The sequence below is a fragment of the Megalobrama amblycephala genome, linkage group LG2 (genome assembly GCF_018812025.1).
Source record: "Megalobrama amblycephala isolate DHTTF-2021 linkage group LG2, ASM1881202v1, whole genome shotgun sequence".
In the NCBI taxonomy this organism is placed as follows: Eukaryota; Metazoa; Chordata; class Actinopteri; order Cypriniformes; family Xenocyprididae; genus Megalobrama; species Megalobrama amblycephala.
In genome coordinates this window covers 18,150,227-18,171,444 of record NC_063045.1, presented here as the reverse complement: position 1 = coordinate 18,171,444, position 21,218 = coordinate 18,150,227, and the positions used below count along the sequence as shown (strand labels likewise).

The 21,218-nt window shown below is 37.9% G+C and overlaps 2 protein-coding genes across 7 annotated transcripts in view; one reads left to right on the top strand and one right to left on the bottom strand.

Moving 5' to 3' along the window:
• eps15l1a (epidermal growth factor receptor pathway substrate 15-like 1a) overlaps positions 1-14,053 on the top strand; it is a 39,668-nt gene extending 25,615 nt beyond the window's left edge. For 2 of the 6 annotated variants that reach the window (XM_048164161.1, XM_048164143.1), the window contains 6 exons: positions 3,755-3,891; positions 3,989-4,049; positions 4,882-4,964; positions 5,154-5,244; positions 7,503-7,708; positions 10,965-14,053. In XM_048164161.1, the coding sequence (XP_048020118.1) occupies positions 3,755-3,891; positions 3,989-4,049; positions 4,882-4,964; positions 5,154-5,244; positions 7,503-7,708; positions 10,965-11,111 (725 nt within the window). In that variant the 3' untranslated portion in view covers positions 11,112-14,053. Of the gene's footprint in view, positions 1-3,754; positions 3,892-3,988; positions 4,050-4,881; positions 4,965-5,153; positions 5,245-7,502; positions 7,709-10,279; positions 10,297-10,964 lie in introns of all 6 variants that reach the window. The other 4 variants (XM_048164152.1, XM_048164170.1, XM_048164176.1 and 1 more) reach the window with 4 other exon arrangements.
• A 3,302-nt stretch (positions 14,054-17,355) lies between these two features.
• On the bottom strand, positions 17,356-20,134 carry klf2a (Kruppel-like factor 2a). Its single transcript, XM_048164189.1, has 3 exons — positions 19,770-20,134; positions 18,431-19,340; positions 17,356-18,293 (listed from the first exon to the last, which is right to left on the bottom strand). Exons 1-3 carry the CDS (start codon positions 19,839-19,841, stop codon positions 18,118-18,120), a joined length of 1,158 nt encoding a protein of 385 aa, XP_048020146.1. The 5' UTR covers positions 19,842-20,134; the 3' UTR covers positions 17,356-18,117.
• Positions 20,135-21,218: the final 1,084 nt, after the last annotated feature.

The following is a 21,218-nucleotide window of genomic DNA, read 5'->3' as shown; positions in this document are numbered from 1 at the left end:
AACAACCTGTTTAATACGAAATACTTCTCATTTTTTCACCCACTACATACAGTTTATGGGCCACAAGAGAAATATTAAGAAAATAAATTAAGATATATAGCCTACCGTTATCAGGTTGAAGTAGGATTTATCTTGTTGTCTCTGAGAGAATATGCACCGAAAGCTCGTCGGTTTTACTTTTATTTTTTTGTAAAGGCTGGTGAATAATTGACAGGGGATTGAGACGTCTTCATCGGCATAACTCGCGCAAAGTTTGCACATTGCTTGTGTAATATAAAGTAGACACTGACTCGCCTTCCTGGTTTAAAATGGAAAAAATTCCTATATGAGACGTGACATTTTTCTTTATCACCAATTGCCAAATGATGGACAACAGTTCACATTTCCGCATTTAATAAAATTAAGTGAATATTAAATAGCCTACATGAGTAAATAGAAAATGAAAAGCGAAACATATAAATTAATGATCAAGTAAATTAATACAAGAGGCACCGTGGGTTTATCCATCATGCAACACGAACTGGAGGTAAGCAACATTTTGCTAAATTGCAGCTACAGAAATTTAAATTTGATAGCTACAGAACTTAAAAGATCTCCCTCTTTTCGTTTTCTTTCTTGCTGCATTAAAGATTGGTTTAATTTCTTTTTTCGCGCAGGCGCAGTGGGGGGAAAAACACAGAGTTTAGGCAAGTCGGTTCGTAGCTCTGCTTCAACTGTGCGATATCCTCACGAGGGGCGACCAAATTTCTGACATGCCAGAACTATGGAGTCAAATTAATGCCTTAAAGTTGTGCACAAAAATAAAGTTTTGCAAAACACAAAAAAGAATTGAGCAATAAAAAAATGTTTTGCAAACAAAAATAAAGAATTGCAAAGGAAAAATAAAGTATTGAGCAGAAAAAAATAAGTTTTGCAAACAAAAATAATAAATTGCAAAATAAAATAAAGTAGTGCAAAAATAAAAATATAATAAATTACAAAAATCAATGACAGCTGTAATGCTATTTTATCTTTGCCAAAGATTTTTCATGCTCAAACCTACTAAATCATTTGCAACGCTCATTTTATTCTGCGTTTCAGTCAAGCGTGCGCTCACGATACTGGTTTTCTTTTGCGCTGCACTTTTCTGTGCGGATCTCTTTATGGCACTGGTTTGACGTGGGGGTGGAGTCAAGAAACGGGGGCACGCCCCCGCGAAATGCATTGGAGGGGAACGTAATCAGCGACAGGTGAAATAATTCTTTGACATGGTTAAAAATAATGAATGGTTTGTTTTTGTTGGTTTGTTTAGCATATGTTGTCGCCAATTACGACCCCCTCCAATGCATTTCTTATAGTAATATGACCTGTTGTGCTCTGTCTCACTGCCTGTATCCACTTTTGTGTCCTTAAACATTCGTTTTTTGGGGTCGACAGCTTATAAAAACTTATTTCTGGGTTTTTTAGCTTGTTAGCTGTACACCTTGTCACACAGCAGCTTTTAGGCATTGTTCTGTTTTTTGTAATGAGTCAGAAAAGACAAGGAGGCAGCATCATGCATTACAAAGTCAATGGAGACGGTTGGATTGATTTTTCCCCCGGTTGGATTGTTTTTCCCCTGGTGGGCATGGTTTTCAGATTATAATAAATGCGCTCTGTCTCTATGCTTGATCTGTTCTGTTGCGATCTGCGTCTCCTGTCGATGACGTGTTTCGCGGGGGCGTGCCCCCGTTTCTTGACTCCACCCCCACGTCAAACCAGTGCCATAAAGAGATCCGCACAGAACAGTGCAGCGCAAACGAAAACCAGTATCGTGAGCGCACGCTTGACTGAAACGCAGAATAAAATGAGCGTTGCAAATGATTTAGTAGGTTTGAGCATGAAAAATATGTGGCAAAGATAAAATAGGATTACAGCTGTCATTGATTTTTGTAATTGATTATATTTTTATTTTTGCACTACGTTATTTTATTTTGCAATTTATTATTTTTGCTTGCAAAACTTATTTTTTTCTGCTCAATACTTTATTTTTCCTTTGCAATTCTTTATTTTTGTTTGCAAAACATTTTTTTATTGCTCAATTCTTTTTTTTGTTTTGCAAAACTTTATTTTTGTGCAAAACTTTAAGGCATTAATTTGACTCCATACAGAACTTCATCCGACCATGCGATTGCCAGTCGGGAGAGGTTTATCGCCTCTCGTTTCCCCGTGTACACTGCACGAACACTGCACGACAAACGACACACGACAAAGCTGAAAATCGGTCCGACTCAAAAAAGAGTCGCACGAGTCAGAATTCGGCTCAAAATCGGACGAAAATCGCACAGTGTATGCCCAGCTTTAGAGAGACTGAATCGTCGGACGAGTCGACAAACAAAATTAGAAACCTTTAAAATAGCATAATAGGGGCACTATTTTGGGGATAGTTTGCCCACAAATTAAAATTGTTTATTTACATTTACTCAACCTCATGTCATTTCAAACCTGTATGATTTTCTTTCTTTAATGGAACATAAAAGAAGATATTTAGAAGAATGTTGGTAATCAAACTCTTTTGGTCTGTACTGACTATATCTAAATACCAAATACTAAATATATCTAAATACCAATTAATGTGCAGCTTCTGAAAAAAAAAAAAAAAAAAAAAAAAGCATGGTCATTGTAGCCTAAAGTTTGTGTAATGAATTCTATGTTGAATCAAATAAAAATATTTCTATCTAAAGCTATTTTTTGTAATTTCTGTTTGCTTTTCTCATTTAACACAATGGGCCCTATCATACACCCAGCGCAATGTGGCATTAGGCACGACGCAAGTGTTTTTTGCTATTTTCAGCCCGACGCAGTTCACATTTCAGTTATCATTTTCACGTCCAGCGCCCACGTTGTTTAAATAACAACGTGGATACAAAAAGATACAAATGCTTTGGTGTAATCCGACTTGTCCCGTAGATGGTCTGCTTGTGCCCTTCAAACTTGCGCATGAGCAGATCTGTTTCCTCACTAGAAACGTTTTTCCACGTGCAAATTCTGTCATGTAAATAGCGAATCCGCCATGGCGCGAACGCAACTTGCTTTTAAAGGGAATGAGAGATGAGAATCTGATTGGTTTATTGCACGTTACGCCCAAAACACACCCATTACTCATTAAGAGAATAGGGACAACCCTTTTAGATCATGCACCGGGTGTGCCGACCATTTTTCCTGTGGTTAAACTAGCAAAAGTGGATTCCGACACACCAGAAGTGCACTTGCGCCGTGCGCTTTAGACCATGCCCATAGATCGTTAAAATAGTGCCCAATGACTTTAAATTACCGTTTGGGGTTAATTTGTCACCCAAATTTGATGTGTGATTAAATTGCGATTAATTCGATTACAAATTTTAATCTCTCGACAACCCTAATAATCGTAATAATTACATTTTAAATAAACATGTATATGATTGTGTGCATAATTTAATTATGAATTAATTATGAAATGCCTCTCATTGTTGATGCATGTAACAGTTCCCCTGCAAGAAAATGTTTAAAATGCCAATATTTAATTTCTGTTTATGAAAGACACCACAATTCTTGCACAAAGCTTCATGGTATTGAACATCATGTTCAGGTACCTTGGCACAGTTCCCTCTTAGTAATAAATGAGGCTTTCAGTTCCCCAACTCTCATAAAATATGGGCTGAAAATAGAAAAATGATAAGATGATATAATGTAAATGATGATATTCAAATGCAGGAATGTCCCCTGGACAGTTACATTTAGCTCTGAACTCTTTCAGATCCTTTCGGTGGAGACCCTTTCAAAGAAACCGACCCATTTAGGACCTCTTCTGAAGATTTTTTCAAGAAACCTTCAAAGCCGGACCCCTTCAACAATGCTGATCCTTTTAGCAAAAGTGCCACTCTTCCCTCAAAGGTACCCAAAAAAACAACAACAACAACATCACATTTATCCCCTTCAGGTTTGAATTTTGTTTCCCAAACACCTTTCTCTTATCTCTTCTGTCTTTTAGAGTCATCATTTCTCTAGTAATGACCCCTTCAGCTCCACAAGCCCCAAACCAAAAGGCCAAGGTACTGTTTGCACGTCTCTCACTTACTTAGCTGAATCATATCATCCCTGACACTCCCTTTCTTTGAAGATGCTGAGCAAAGATCAGCCTGTTCATTTCTACACACAACATTCTTGAACCTGTGAAACTGATCTGTCATCAGCTGAAAATACCTTCTTTTCTCTCGCAAACACCTTGAGGGACAGGGTGCATTACACAACTGCAGGGTGAAACTTTCACACCTCATGCCCAGTGGCAACACTTTTGTCTTTTTATTTGAAGACCTCTCTGAGAACAATTCAAGAGAGCATGTGTGAAGAAGCCGTCAAAAGGGTTCCCATGCAATACGTCCGCTCGCAGGCCCTTTGGCTGCCCTAACTATGTGAAATTCCTCTGCAGTTTCAGTAAACAGTTAATGCAGCATTCAGCTGCAGCATTGTTGAACGATGCCAGGAAATGCTCACCACATTTTTTTTTAAACATGTGGGTTGAAGCAAAAAAAAAAAAAAAGAAAGAAAACAAAGCAACTTGACACTTGTCTTATTTGTTTTGAATTTTTGAAATGGAAAATTAATTGCTAATTAATTGCTTCAGTATGCATCTTATTTGTGATTAAGTGAAGAAGTATATATTTAACCACATGTATTGACTTAAATAATAACAGGATAAGAAATGTCATAATTTATGACCCTCAAATATCATATCTCAAATATCATATCTTCCATTTTCCATTGATTCCATCTACTACAGGCTGTTTTGAAATACATTTGTGACATACTGTAAGATACTTATTTCTGTGGACACATTTAATCATAGAAGATGCGTGCTTAATTGTTTTTCTCTGCCAAGTCCAGATTTCTTCGGTACTTTGGACCCGTTCGGGAGCAGTTCATTCGGCAGCAATAGCGGATTTGCAGACTTCAGCCAAATGTCGAAGGTAGTGAACAACTTTCATTTGTTACGTTTTCAACTTAAGCATAGTGGAACTTAACTTTCTCACGCGTATGCAGCATGACATTTGTAAGATGTGGTTTTGATTGATGTTCCACTCATAATTTGTGTGGTTTGCACCTTATGTGTCTGATAACGGCCCTCTGCTTCTCCTTTCCACTGCGATTTAATATAGGGCTTTGTAGATGACCCGTTCAGCCGAAAACAAGACATGCCTGCTCTCCCCCCCAAGAAAAGTGTACCACCACGGCCCAAACCACCCAGCGGTAAGCATTTAACCTTCATCTTGAGGCCCACAACCCAACTGTGACCCTTTTCAAAAAGTTTATATACATATCTAACCATATAATGTGATTAATCAAACTAGTTTTTGGTATCTCAAAGTAAACGATTATGAAAACTACACACAGATGTTGTGCCAGGAACCTGGTGCAATAAACAATACGTAGACAAAACAACCAACATGAAAGACCTGGAGAATGTTGTTTGGGTGGATCACTTTCTGTGCTTTTGACACTATTTAAGAAGAAAAATCTTCAAAATGCAGCAGTAACATCTCTTTTAACTAGTTGTTTGTTAGCAGTGAAAGCAAAACAGCTTTGAACAAAGTTGCTGACCTCAGCTAACACATTTTAGAAGTATTAGTACTTCAGACCAAACTGAATTTTGACTCTCCATAATGATATATCTAAGACATTCGTGCTCTTCCTTCATTGGTTGTCAACAGGAAATCGAGTTACAACCTTAATATGTTTGGTTAAGCATTTTATTTTTTTAGCTTTCCAGTGTGCAACGGCGTGTTCTTATCTCCATCCAGTTCGAAAACGGTGCACAAACAAACCTGAATGGAAGATACATTTATCACTTGGAGAAAACGAAACCTGTGCCGTTTCCTCTCTGCAGTCGGCAGTTAAGAGGAAAAGGCGAATCTGTGCAGCTCACTCTTTTTCTTTTTTTGTAGCAACATGTTTTTTTTTTTCATTCCTAAAAAACAAGGGAGTGCTTTCCTGGTGTAACCAAGGTTTATAGTTTGGTATGGAGGTTAGAGAGGGAGGTTTGTTCGGTGTGCTTACGGTGGTATAGCTAACATGCTTCGATGATCTGCGGTTAGCCTGCACTGCCAGCATCGTGCGCTGATCTACACACCCCTCCCCACTTCCTGTATGTATGTGTGTTTACACACTCTAGTGGGTAGTGTGGCCTAGCTGCCACAACTTTTTCACATTTTCATATTTTACCCTTGTTTGCCCTCTCTTAAAACATGTTATGAAAATTACAAGTGGTGTTAAATTATAAATTATCTCATAATATGTTAATATTTATGTTTCAAGCTACTGCTTAATGGCAATAGTATACTAACAAATTGAATAAAAATTCAAATAAAGAGCAATAGACAAGCAGTCTTTTGCTGAATAATTCAAAAGTTTACTTGTTTAAATTTACTTGAATTTTAAAATGCAAACCAAAATTAATTTGTTGTAAAATTGAAGATTCTTTTATTTCTGTAAATGCAACGTATAATTAAAGAGCTCTGCTTGTTTCTGACCTTTTTCCCTCAGCAGGGTGGAGTCTTTTTTTGCGGTTTAGTATTCCGTTTACTGACAGAAAGAAACTGATTGCTGGTCTGGTATAAATAACAGCCCTATTGAACATGTGGTTAACACCTTTAGAGGAACCAACAACCAGTTTAAAGTTCTCACGAGCAAGTAAATGCCAGTCTCGGCAAATGGTGCAAGAGGGGAAAAAAAGTAGTATGCATAAGCATTTTTTTTTTTTAATTTTTGTCCGAAGATCCTCGCTGATTTGTGCAAACATTTCTTGCGCAAATTTCTATCATAAGCAAATTGCTTGTGCAAGCATTCTGCTTTCCTATAAAACAAATAACAGAATTTGCGCCATATTTAGTGCTCTTGATGGGAGTGTTGAAAGAGACCGACATTTCAGTGTTACCGCATCATACATGCTTGAACCACTGTGGGTTTTTTGGTTAAGCTTGCGGAAAGATATGTGCAAATTTAATTTAATAATTACATATTGTTAAGAATTACACTACCATTCACAGGCTTGGAGTGTTTATTTGATCAAAAATACAGTGAAGTCAGTAATATTGTGAAATAATATTACAATTTTAAATATCAATAAAAGCATTCATTTCTTTCAAACAAATTATTATATTAATATTTAAATATATTTCATAACAATACTTTAGTAGTTTAATACTTGTGTTTTCAGACAAAATCATCAGACATTATTATTATACATTATATGATGTTTAAATGCTGGTTTCCTCTTTGTGTTTTATTGGGTAAAGATCTGGGTTGGTAACCAAGTTTTTTGACTCCTATTTTTATTAGTAGTAGTAAGTAAATAAAGCAATCAGAGCTTCTTTGACAGTTATTATGAAGTTACACAGTCAAGGATTTTAAACCCTATGAAATTTCACTTAGCACAATGGAAATGAAACGCAATGGATGGTTTAGACACTCTGTAAAGCTTTTAAATGAAAATTGCTATTTCTCAACAGGTAAAAGCACTCCTGTAAACGTGCCGGGATCTGCCGATTCGGCCAAGACGAGCGATCCCTTCCAGCCCTTCAGTGCTGACCCCGGCGATCCGTTTCAGAGTAAAAAGGGGGTGGGAGACCCGTTTAGTGGCAAAGACCCGTTTGCTCCATCTGCCTCAAGTAAAGCCTCTAAAGACTCTTCATTGGGTTTTGCTGACTTCAGCTCTGTAAGTTGAGCTTAGTGATACTCTTCTCTTGTCCGGTCCACTTGTTTCTTTCCAAAATCGAAATAAACCCAACCAGCAAACCAAAAAAAAAGTGCTTTCTAGCGATCATCAGTGAGGTTTCCTAGAGCAGACCGCACCATTGGCTTCTGTACCGCTCAGTCTTTCGCCTTGTGTCGGCTACTCATTTATTTTCCTCCATGTCTGCAGTCCATCTATCTGTGATTAACTCACCAACGCACAGAATTCTGGATAATAAGCCCTAATCAAGCAGCCAGACATCATCTCTCTCTTTCAGTGACTCAGATACAGTTGTTTGTGGCGCACATGGCTATGATGTCATCTGTCGTATTGCTCAGCACTTGCATGGGCTTGTGGGAAGAGGAGCAGTCGCACTTGGTCATACCAAGCGCTCTCGGCTAAGCTAATGTGGCTTCTCGCTGTTCTTCTGTGACTTTTTTTTTTTTTGGTTAGATTTTATGCAAATGTGTCTTGTTTTTTTCCCGGAATGTACTTAAAAACAAGATGAGATACTATGTAGTTTGATGGTAAAAATGTAGAATCTTGCAAAACAGGGGTTTAAAATCATATAGCAAATTATCAGATATTTTCCTGTTTACCTGTAAATTTAAGTGACCTACAAAAAACGTCAGTGTTTATCGTTAGAATCGTTGTGAAAATGTCAGTATTTTTGCTGCTTAATTTTCGTCTAAGAGAAACATGCATTTTCTCGAATTTTTTTTTTTTTTTTTTTTTTTAAAGAAACGTTTTAATTTTCTCTTAAACAAAATGTTGCTTTTTATACAAAAATTATGTCGTTAGTATTTTAGCTTCATTGTCTGCAAGATGGACCATCGAATTGGCTCCTAAAAGAAACCTGTTTTCCTAGCGTCAATGTGCCCAATGTCGGTATTTTAAAATGTCATTAACGCAAAAGTTTGTTAGCTTGAGCAAAACGTCAGTGTTTATAGTGCTATTATTGTGTCTGATGTCAGTATTGTCGCTTCTTTTTTGTCTGCAAATTGAACCGTCTGATTGGCTCCTAAGAGGACTGTAATTTTTCTTGCATCTTTGTTTGCTTAAACATCAGTGTTAGTAGTGTAATCAAAGTTCGTAATATTTTCCTCTCCTATTTCGTCTCAAATCTCAAAAGTTTGTTCCTTTGAACAAAACATCAGTGTTTGTTTTACCGATTTGTCTGTTGTCAGTATTTTCGCCTCATGGTCCACAAAGTTGGACTGTCTTGATAATTTTCTAAAAGAAACTTTAATTTTCTCGCATCCCAAAAGTTTGTTTGCTTAAACATTGGTGTTTGTAGTATTAAGTTCCCAGTATCAGTATTTTTGTCTCATGATCCTGCAACTTACTTTTTGCGAAAAATCAATCAAACAAATCATTTATAGAATTACCAATGGTAAAAAAGTTAGTTTCTTTCTTTCTTTTTTTTCATTCTTATATCAAGCAACTCAAGCCTTGTAATGGACCAGCACTTGTTCTCACCGTTTTCATATCAGTCATCAGTTCATATTTCAAGTGTGGGCAGCTTGCATTGACACATCTGTCGTGTGGTCACACTTCCACAAGTCAGTGGAACAAGCAAGCATAATCATCATTATCTTGATCTTATCTCAACTTATGTATTTTCAGCTCGCTTAAAAGTTGTTTTTAGGAGGAGAATAGAAGTGAAAGTTTTCAGAAAAATGAATGTGAGGTCTCTTTTCAAAGTCGATTAGGGGAGATCGTTTGACGTGGGAAGTGTCAGTATCACTACTCAGCTCTCAGGCTGTCGTTTTCTTCCGCATGGGATCAGTGTGCGCTCCATACTGCAAATCCGCTTGATCCTAGAGCCACAGTGTTTGACATAGCATCATTTTCATCCGCCCTGCCTCCTGTGCTTAGTATTGCTGTGAATGACTTGGGTGCAATGGACCTGCTAAACCATCTCTGATTTAATACGTGACCAAAAAGGAAGATTTTTACAAATTACCAATGGTATTATATTATTTTGTATTTTCAAAAACCAGTGATCGAGATGGTTTATTTGAATTACTACAAGACATTTTGGCATTTGAGAAGACTGATGGTTTTATGATGAAAATGCCACCCCACCCCACAAATTGAATTTTTATTAAACCATTTGTTCAATACAAATTATAATGTAATTTGTAGCTAGAGTTTATGTATGTGATATTACAAAAAAAACATAAACAAACTAAGACCTCCAGGGTGGTTTAGCAATGCTCTCATTCATCTGTAGTCAGCTTGGTGTGCATGTTATGTTGCATATATTAATTCTATATATTACTGTACACGATTTGAAACTCTCAATTGAAAAAGCTTTGTAATGTCTTTTCCTTCTGTCATTTTCTTGCTGCATGAGATCAATGCACGTTCATTCTCCTGTCCATGACATCATTCGCTATTAATGACCAATTAAAAAGGTCCATCATGAGTCATCAGTGGTAGTGGTCTGTTGGTGTTCAATCGGCTTTTGTGTGCAGTTCAGTGGATGGTTGCGTGGTAGTTTGGTGTAAATCTCTTTTGTGTTTTTTTAAATCCATTCCTCTCTTGCAGGAACTGAGCGAATTAAGGTAAGATCTGTCTGAAAATGTGGTGAATCTTTCTTGCCTTTTGCTGTTTTGCAATCTCAAATGAAGGTCACTGAATAATATGACAAAGAAAATGTCCAAAATGAGCCATGCATGCTTAGATTTTTTTCATTTGTACATGTGCAAGATCAAACTGTGCACTTTCGATTTGATTTAATTAAGTATTTTATTTTAATTATATTTTAAATCTCTCATCAGCAGATATTGAGCAAATTCCTTTCTGTACCATTATCAGCACCAAACAGATTTGCAAAAATTAAAACATTTCGAACAGCCTTCCATTGTTTGGACAAACTGATAGTCCTTCCCCAAATTCATGTCACGGTTTATTCAACGTCAACTGGATTGGTATCGCTAATGGCACAGAAATAACACATGATGTTTTTTGATGACTTCCAGTGCCAAGATTGAAACCATTTTTGGTAAAATGTGGCATAAAAAGATTTATTATCTGTGTAGCTGTTTATATATATATATATGCAAATATGTATAATCTATGTACCAATTTAGCACATTTAAACTGGACTTTTGTAAGCAAAGCACTGTACCGATCAATTCAGACCACAGCTTCAGTGATTCACACCACTGTGCAATTCCCAATTTCGGACCAATGGGTCTTAACGTGGCGTGTTCCTGTTTTTCCGGCCCAGTTTGGTAATGAAGCCCAGCAGATGGAGTGGGCGAAGCGGGAAAGTGAGAGAGCGGAACGGGAGCGGCTGAAGAGACTGCGCCAGCAGGAACAGGAAGACCTGGAGCTGGCCATCGCTCTCAGCAAGGCCGAGATGTCCAACGCCTGACCGCCATCCCCTCAGATCCACCCTTCTGTACACTACAGCGACGATTGCGTGTGTGTACGTGATGGACCGAGATAAAATAGATGCAAGTGGGACACAGTCCCTGACAGTTCAACCTCTATCCTTTTGTGTTCATTCAGGAGGGCGGCCTATGGTTTGTGAATCAGCTAACTCACTCTACATGCACTGCATTAACCTCTCAGATGGAGTATATAGTTTATTTAAAGTGTATTAGTATGTGTGTGTGTGTGTGTGTGTGTGTGTGTGTGTGTGTGTGTGTGTGTGTGTGTGTGTGTGAGAATGTGCATCAACAGAGCCATGGACATTTGAAGACCATTACTGGTCTCTGCAGATCAATATCTCCACTGGTGTGGAAAAAAGGGACTGAGAAACCACTAAGAAAGTTGCTTTTGCGGTTTGATCCTGGGTCGAACCAGAAACTTGAATTACTGACGCTACACTCCCTCCCTACGAGCCCTTGAGCAAGGCACTTAATTCCAGGTTTCTTCCTGAATTCAGTCGCTGTAAGCGTACTGTAAGTCGATTTGGATAAAGAGCATCTGCTAAATGATAACTTACTGCCTCTGGCTGTAGTCAGTATAGCACACACTGGAATTACAGCAGCGCCTGCAGACTAAACGTCTGTAAGGAGCTCTTGACGTGACGAAAAGCTGAACGAAAGACAGTGTGATTCTGTAAGTGTCGTTTAAGAGAGCTGATTGATTCATAAGTGAACTTGTTTTCTTTCACAGTACTGTTCAGAGGAGAAGGATCAGCAAAGCTTCTACAACTGCACTGAATTTTTTTTTTTTTTTTTTTCAATTTTTATTTTACCATGTTAAAAGATTTAGCTGGTTAACACCGCTGCAGGACTCAACAGTAAGGTTTTTTTGGGCCCCACTAGAAAAGTTTTTGTTTTTCTAGAAATATTTGATTTTTTTTTTTATCAAATGTTACATTCTCTTTAAAAGGAACTTCATATTTTTGTCTTTACAAAATGAAAATTTACAAAAATCTTGTAAATTTTCTTTTTGTATTAAAAAAAAAAAAAAATCCATCTATCCGTCTATCGTTTTTACATTCTGTCTATTGTTATTTCATACTATCATTCCGCTTTATTGATCTATTTTTCTATCTATTTTACCTGAATGTATGTACAAGATCAACAAGTCTAAGATTTTCAGTGATAAGGACTCTTTCACACATGCCAACTATAGAGCCAACCTTATTGTTGAGTTCTGCACTATGGTGTAATATTTGGTTGTATAAAAAAAACAAATGCCTCCATGAGGGAACTGATAACATATTTTGCTGTTTAGATTTTTGTCGTTTTCAGTTCGTTACTAATTTTGTAATATAGTTTTAGCTTGAACCCGTAAACAGGCCCGTATGGAATGTGAGATACTTGTCGCATTTTCTGTTTTGTTTTTGTTTTGTTTTTTTGTGTCAGGATTACTAAACACCTTTTGGTAGCTGAAAGCACAATCAAATTAGCCAAAATAAATTAATGCGACGATGTGAACTTTGTGAATTCAGGCTCAATAGATTCTTTAAAAAAACAACAACTGGCAATTGCTGTTGTCGTTTACTGTTTGGTTTGTCCTAACTTGAACGTCTTGGTGATGGTACTTCCTGGCACGTTTCAAGCCTGTTTTTTTTTTTTTTTTTTGTCTTTACGATTGAATTATCGTACAACTTAATATCAACGTTTTTTTTAAACATACAATCTGCTGGTCTTTAACGGTAGACTCTTTAACTGGTACTATTAACACGTTTTATCCATGAATGATCTGTATTCACTCATCCAACCTTGGATCATTGGAATAGCTGTTTCTTCCTTACTTCAGTTTGGAATAACTCTTGAATCTATAATGTGGTGTGTCATTACAGGTAAAATCTTTCTGCATAATGATTGATGCTCATTTGCAAAATTGTGGACACAAACTGTGACATATCCTAGTATACTGCTAACTTTCAGCTATGTTATCTTTCTGTTACTTTTTTTTTTTTTTTTTTTTAGTTCCTCTTTTTTTTCTCGACTCTCAATTAGCTTGTGTTTTTTTGACCGCAAGTAGCTGCTCGACACTCCTCGGTCACGTTAGTGTCACACTAAACAGTGTTACTTTGTCTTATTTAAAATACGTAAAATGTATTAGATGGAGCCTAGCTCACAATGAAACTCGTGTGATGGTTCTTGAACCTTAATTTATCTGATTACAGTACTACACTAATCTTTAGTCAGTTGCACGTTTTTAACAAAACCGTACGTTTTCAGGACTGGAATCGAAAGCCGTTGTGTCCCAGACACAGATAATGCCAGATTTTGGCCTATGAAGGGTTTTATGACATAATGTAGGCCAGGAGTGGGTTATTCATGTACAGGGGACTTTGGTCCTGGCTTTCTGCTTTTTACTGTTACAAAAATAACATAACCATTCAAACTAAAAAACAAACAAACATTTTGTTAGCGTTCCTTTTATGCTGTATTTGTCCTCTATACCTCCATTGTGCAATAGTTTGTATATTTTATTTGTTGTAATACCTGTAAATTCATTTAATGTTTTCATATCCTGTTTTATTATCCATATTTTTTTTTTAATGATGAAAGTGAATATTTTTTTAGTTACTGTCATAATTTTGGGCATATGTCCCATAAAACTCAAGCTGAATGCATTCCTTTTTGGCCTGCCTTTAACCCTCGCCTGTGTAGATAAGACCGATATTAACCCGATAGAGAAATGCATAAGAGTATACATAAACCATGTATATTATGTGTTATATTTGTCCTATGAAACATGAGTATCTGCACATGTGTAACTCGAAACATTTAAGGATTTCAGACTGCATTGATAGTGATTAGTGATGCTTGGATTCCTTTGGAAATGTTCATGCTCCATATGTTGTCCCTTGATTTCACAGAATAAACAAAAGATAACATTTCTGAAGCATGTATATGTCACTCTATTCAAATAGTGTAATATCTAATATAGCAACCCCAGAATGTATTTGGACACTTAAAAATGTGTGACTGTCACTATAGATCAAACCAAATCACTTTATCTAAAAAAACTTTATGAAAGGTTTCAATTGTTTTTCTTGGTTCTGTTTTGGTTTGTTTGTTGAATTCTGAGCTGTTCATTCGTAACTCAATGGGCTCAGTAGAAATTTTTTTCAGTATGTTATAATAGTTTTGTTTGCCTCTTTTTTGTGTTCAAAGTAATCTCACATATTTAGCCTAATGTAACTGCATGTCCATAGTTAAATCTGATGAACTAGTCCTGTGTGAACTCGAAGAGAACTGGCTTCACACTTCAGACCAGTTAAAATTGTAATGAAAACGGCTTCGAAAAATGTTGTAGCCTGATGGTTTTGCACTTGGTTTGATATTTTATGTCAGTGTCTTTCATACAAATCAAGTGCGACTTGTTCGGATCGTTATTTTGGGGTTAAACTGTTTTTTTCTCAGCAGGCCTAAGGGCAAATTCTGGTAAAAAAAAAAAAAACTGCATATTAAATTGCTTTATTGTAACTTCTAAAATCAGAAATCCAATCTGAATGCAAAAGGACTGAGTCATACTTGTAAGGTTTCTAATTTCTTGAAGACTTCCTTGTAGCTCAGTGAAAACTGCATCGTGAAACACGAGAACCTGCACACGGAATGTTAACTTTAACAGGAAATTCCGAGATTGATATTTACTTAGTTTTTGTGCTAGTGAACTTTGGGTATCAAAACTGTGGAAAGAGCATTCCAGGGGTGCGTTTCCCAAAGCGAACTATGGTCGCAAGTTCCGTCGTTACCAATAGAGTTCAATGGGACTTACGACCATGGTTCACCAACGATGCTTTCGGGAAACGCACCCCAGATTTGACTGCCGATGTTTATTCCACATGTCTCAGTAGTTATTTTAGTTTTCTTGGGAATGCTTGACTTTTCTAATAACTAGTGTACGAAAAACATCGTTGACCTTGGTGAATGCATGTCTTGACACTTTCCTTACATATGTAGGGAGTTTCTGGGAATAATGGCTACATGTCAGGTGAGATGGTCCAGGTGTGCCAGTAATGCTCTTGTGTTTTACCAGAGCAAGATGAGTATGTTAAATGCGACACACGTGTACATGTTGAAGGTCTGGATGGGGTCATCATGGTAATAAGATCCTGTGTGCACTCACTTGGTTGATTGGATTCGAGGGGACCCTTTCACGGAGTTGAGCGTATTGACAGCTGGCTGGGAAATGTTGGCCCTCTCCTGCGCCAAAAATTGCTCGGTACGGGTATTGATTTAAATCAGCGCGTTGACTAATCGTACCTCGATCTGCTCGTGAAGAGCTCCAGACGTGAGTGACCCAAGCTGGATTTTGTGTATTTAATCAGCTGGGCCAGAGCTGGGAAACAAGGGCTCTCCACCGAGTAATGCTGCCCTGGGGATGTTGCAGTGCACTGACGGACACTCTTCTGCACTCCACCAGGACCGACAGCAGAGGTATGCTGGGAAATGTAAGCCAGATGGCCACTTTCCATTATGTTGTCGCACAAATGTGGTTTTTCTTCAGCCACTGGGATTATCATTTTTCAGTCTTTGTTTTGTTGGTGCTGAGGTGATTTTGAGGAACTGACATATAATATTATTGCCTCCCAATGCAGCAGTTTGCCTGGATTTTGATGGTTTGTCCCAAGTTGGCGCAAATGACGTATGAAACATCATGTCCTGATGTTGTGCTCTATGGGAAGTATCATTACAAAAAGGTTTTGACAGGTTTTACAATGGGCAATAGGAAAGTTACTGTATCTTCTACTAAGATGATTCCCGTGCAAGTCCAGCAGGTGGCAAACTCTTCCCATGACATTTCCAAGCTTTCCAAAGGAATCTGCACCAAAAGCACATGTGAAACCAAAGCAGCTACATGGACAAAAAGATGTTGAGTGATCTTGCAAACTTCCAGTTAATTTTCCCATTACAATCTCTTTGTTTATATTTAGTTCATTAAGATGAGGCTCTAATGATTGATCCCAGAACAGGAAGTGGACTTCAATTAGTATCCCTGGTTGGTGGGTAAATTTTTAGAGAATTCAGGATAGTTTTCTAAGGTAATTTATAGTATTAAAGTTTTGCTTCCGTCATGAGGAATATCCTCAAGACGTTAATAATATCATCGCTCACTCTTCCAAGAACGTAAAGAATCTTGATTTTTATCTTTCCGCATGAAATCCGAGGAACCTTCTGGCTTGAAGCCAGGCAATTAACACAATCCTAAATGCATCATTGGTGTCATTATCAGTTTCTTATGTAGGTTAAAACCATTTCCTAAGTGAATAGTGTCAAGTCTCGGGTATCTCAAGAGATGTAACTTTTGCAGCGGACACCTGAGGTTCATTGGAGGATTAGGGAATTGTTGTAAGCTGAAACGGCACACATTCGCTTGGCTGATTTATCAACTATACGGCAACTCCGAAAAGTGATCTGAGACCAACCTGAAAGTGATATGAAAATGTTTTTCTTACTTCACAAAGTAAGCCATCCATTGACACAGTTTTAGTTCCTCATTTCCTCAAAATAACCATGCAGTGAATACCTCTCAAACAAGTGAGCGGTATAATATTTCCATGCCACTGCACAGGGCCCAGAAAAACACAAGAGAAAGGTCTAAGAGTATTATCATACAATACGAAGATGTGCTTTGTTTTTTGTACTAGTGTCACACCATTAGATACATTATTGGATTGGATTGCTGCTGTGTGACCTGAATATACAAACTGGTATTAAGAGACATACAAGTGGTTTTGTTTCCCAGAGGACAGTCGTTTGTTTAACATTTAGAGCAAAACTAACATTTACATAAAGACTTTGGTGCCAGCCAACCTTGAGCTTGATATGTATTTTATCTGATTGACTTTACAGTGCCTGTAAAGTTTGAACTCTCACCCCAACTGTAAAGAAGAAATTGGAAGCAGAAACTTCACCCACATCTTCCGTTGTTTTTCCAAAGCATCTCCCTCTTCAACTGTGGTGTAGCCCTCTGCCCAGACATGGCTATATTCAGTCTCAACAATTATGTAAATGTAATGTTTGTATTTATAGGTCTAGCCACAGCTCTCTGGCATGGCAAAGTTGCAGCTGGGAAAGATTGCAATCTGCATCAAGGCTTGTAACATCTACCCTTGGGTGATACCACCGAGATCTTGTCTGAAGGATTCGAAAAGATTTATTGGTGTGCTAACATACTGAACATATCGACAGACACAAATGTTTATATCTCAATTAAGTTTAATATGTACATTAAGTACAATATTTACAGTGTATAAATTATGTACATAAAATGTTTGGTCCAGAACAACTCACATAGCCCTTATCATGTCATCCGAACATGGGACAGTCTGCAATTCATGTTAACAACATACAAATTGTAAGAATACGTTAGAAAAAAGAAACGAAACAACCATAAGACCCTGATTTTTAATTTTGTTTATGTCGATAAATGCACAAATTACTTCAAACATTCAGTTAACACCCTTTTGTTAACTTTTAAGGCAGTTTTGAAAGAAGAAAACATTGTCTTACAAAGCTTATTTAGTTTCTTGAAACAATAGCATACAATTTTTTTTTTAAACGCCAAGAGTATTTATGGCACTCGTGAGATGTATACATGATTTAAAAGGCACTGTTGTGCTGTCCATAGTACATCATGTTAACTTAAACACATTTTACTGTTTGATTCCAGTTCCGTCTTGAGGTTTAGGTCCAGCCTAACATGAGTTGAACTTGTTTGGCATTTGTAAAGCTCTTTGGAAAAGAAAAAATATATTTTGTTTCTTAAAAAAATCTGTAAAGAAATGAAGTGTAGAACCAGCTACAATGCAAAAGACAGTGAAGGATTCAGCAATAGGTCAAGTCAGTTCATGATTCCTCTTTTGTCATACTTTAAATAGGGGGTACAGACAAAATGCTTGCTTTGAACATCCATGATGTTCATTGTTCAGTGCGTTTAGTCCAAATATTAAGAGTCCGTTCCTACATATGGCGTTTCATATGGAGGGCGAGATGGTCAGACCGGGAGAAGGCGCGCTCGCACAGATGGCACTGGAAGGGTCGGTGTCCGGTGTGCTTGCGGAAGTGACGGGTCAGTTCATCAGAACGGGCAAACTTCCAGCCACAACCTTCCCAGCTGCAATGGTAGGGCTTCTCGCCTAGCGAAAGAGAAGAAAAAAACAAAGTACGTTAATATTTAATATTCTTTTTCAGCAATCGATTATCATCATGACATTTCAGTTTCAAAAAAGCAGTCAATTGCGATGTCACCCTATTGGCATAGATGTTTATTTACCTGTATGCGTTCTGTGATGCGCCTTCAAGTGGGAACTTTTTGTGTAGGTTTTGCCGCATCCAGAAAAAGTGCAAGTGTGAGTCGCTGTCCGTTTCCTCGGCCAGGTGCGACGTCCCCTTTTTGGTTTGGTGTCCATCTCCAGAGGAGATGAGGGTGGTGTCAGAAGTACTCTTTGGTTGGCATTGGGCATCCCGAGCCCATCGTCGCACACGCTGAAGTGATGCGCATTTGGATAAGGCAGCTGCATCTGTGGAGGTGCGGCATGGGGAAACCCTGTGTTGCCTTGGTAAGACTGAGTGAATGTCATCGCATGGCACATCTGTGACTGACAGTCTGTGTTGATGAGCTCTGCGGGGCTCTGCGGTGGAGTCATGCTGCCTGCCCCCTGGGGCGAGTTGGCCAGTCTTGGCTGCTCGTATGACCGCATGCATGCACCATTGCCCTCCTGTTTGACTTTAGGAACCATTCCTCTTACAGGTCCATAACTGTCCATGCAGGGCTCTACTTTGATACACTCCGAAATGTCCTGACTGGGGAAGGCAGACCTGACCAGGAATCTTCCCTGCATGTTGTTGGGCAGAGACGGCTGGCAGTAGGTGTCTACGTCGGATTGCAGAAGCTCTGCCATGAGGCTGGTAGTATACGGCGGAGGTGACGGGTTGATCTCGGGCACTGAGTATGTAGTGGGAGTCACCGTTGGGTTGTACATGTTTCTGGACTCTTGCATTCTGTAATCGCTTCCCATACCGAGTCCGAGGTTATCAGAACCCGCAGTGTTGGCCAGAATAAACTCCAGATCCAGATATTTATCAAGATCTTCATCGTCTGTTGCTCTGCTGAGGTTGTCCATGTTTGATATGTCAGCTATGCAGCTGAGATGCATGGACCTGTCCAGTTCATCTTTCCACCTCTGCAATGTAACAGATTGATTAAACTTACTTTGAGATTTTAAGAACAAGAATGCACAAAATAGTATAATTAGTGTGCTAAGTATTTAACAACTTTTAAGGGGGTCAAGAATCTCTGTCAGTAATTTTCAATGCGGTTCAAGTTTATCTATATAGAAACTGTAAACTACCTTAAAGACGCTTTAAATATATGTATATAATTTATTTATTTATATATATATATAGTGTCAATGTACAATCGAGCAGCTGTTGCCATGGTTACGTCCTCAGGCGAACGCGATTTATTTTCGGGAGGACACTGTACATTTAGCGCACTTACTTGCAATATAACTTTTGTAGGTCGTGAAATTGTTTGCAAATTCTATTGAAATGTGTATGTAAAAAGAACTACATAATCATAATAATGATGTGAAATAAAAAGAAATACTCACGTTTTCCCAGCATTTTTCCTTCTGTGCCGAAAATGTGGAAATAGACGGTAAAATTGTTCCACTCAAAGCCATTTCCAGTCGTTACAGTAAAATAAAAAGTTTCAAAATCGGGGACCAGTAGCAATCCCTCCAAGAAACTTTGGTTGTAGTGCGCTACAACTCGATTTCTGCTCTTACACTCTGTTTCACACTCATGCAGCAAGTATGAGTGGTGGAAGACCTTATCTTATAAATATCACGGCAGTAGAAGTTGAACCAATTGTACGAAGCGGAGGAAATACGCACTATCCGTCCCTAATTTTAGCCCCGCTATATAGCTGCTGCTCTCCGGCTTGTGTGCCTTTCGTCTTGGATGGTGAGAGCGCACGGGCTTCTTCTTTAAATCACCGGAGTCACTCCACGCCCCCTCGGTAAAACGAGTTAAACGAGTACAACATGATGCGAGATCCCTCCTTTTCTCTCTCCCCTGCCTTTGAGGAGAAAAAGAACAGAATGGGAGAAAAACACACATCATTAACACGTTGTTTAAAGATGAAAAGTGTCGATACCAATTGCGCGCGCCACTGTGAGCCCTCGAGACACGTAGGCTATAACAAAGGGGATTATGGCATCGGGCATTATTGCATTTTAATAATGTATAATGTGCTGGATCAAGAGCAGATAAAATTAATCCATTTAATCCCCCTTTTTTCAGATAAACACGTATTTTACTTCATCCATTTCCCAAATAAAACTAAAAAAAAAAAAGTTTTAAATAAGCTAGTAAAGTGTTTTTCGTTAGACTTTGCTCAGTTTTGTGAAATCACATTAACATTTTTAACAAGCAACTGCTGGGAGAAACGATATGATTTTGTATATTTTTTACGACATAAATAAAAATGCATTTTTATTTTACTTTAATCTGACTATACTTTGGTTTACATCATCAAACTGCATATTTCAATCAGTTACTTATTCAAAATGGGGCTCTTTGTTTTCCTATGGCTGACAAATGTGACCACTGACATATTTACAACAAGTAGGCTATTGTGATAATGATTTACCTGTGTGTGTGTAAGAAATATTATTAAAATAAACTTTAAATATTGTATGTACCAAAATCGGTAGTGGCTTTATGGAGATTTGAGACAAACGTCTTTCAGAAGGGTCTTTCAAACAAGAAGTCAACACCATTTCATTTATATTTACGGCTTTGTGTAAAATACATCAACTCTTGGGATTAGTTATAAACTTTATAAAAAGCCATTGTTAAAGTGACGCTGTGTTTGCACTGTATATTATGCTGCATTCTTTAAAGTCATGATGTAAGCGTGTGGTGTTACTACTGCACCTGCAGCCGAATCCACAATTTTATCGGATTTGCATATCATTGGACCGAAACATTAACAATAACACGACTCTTGGTGCTTTTTAACACCCTTTCAGATTCCAAATGTATCTGTAGTATCA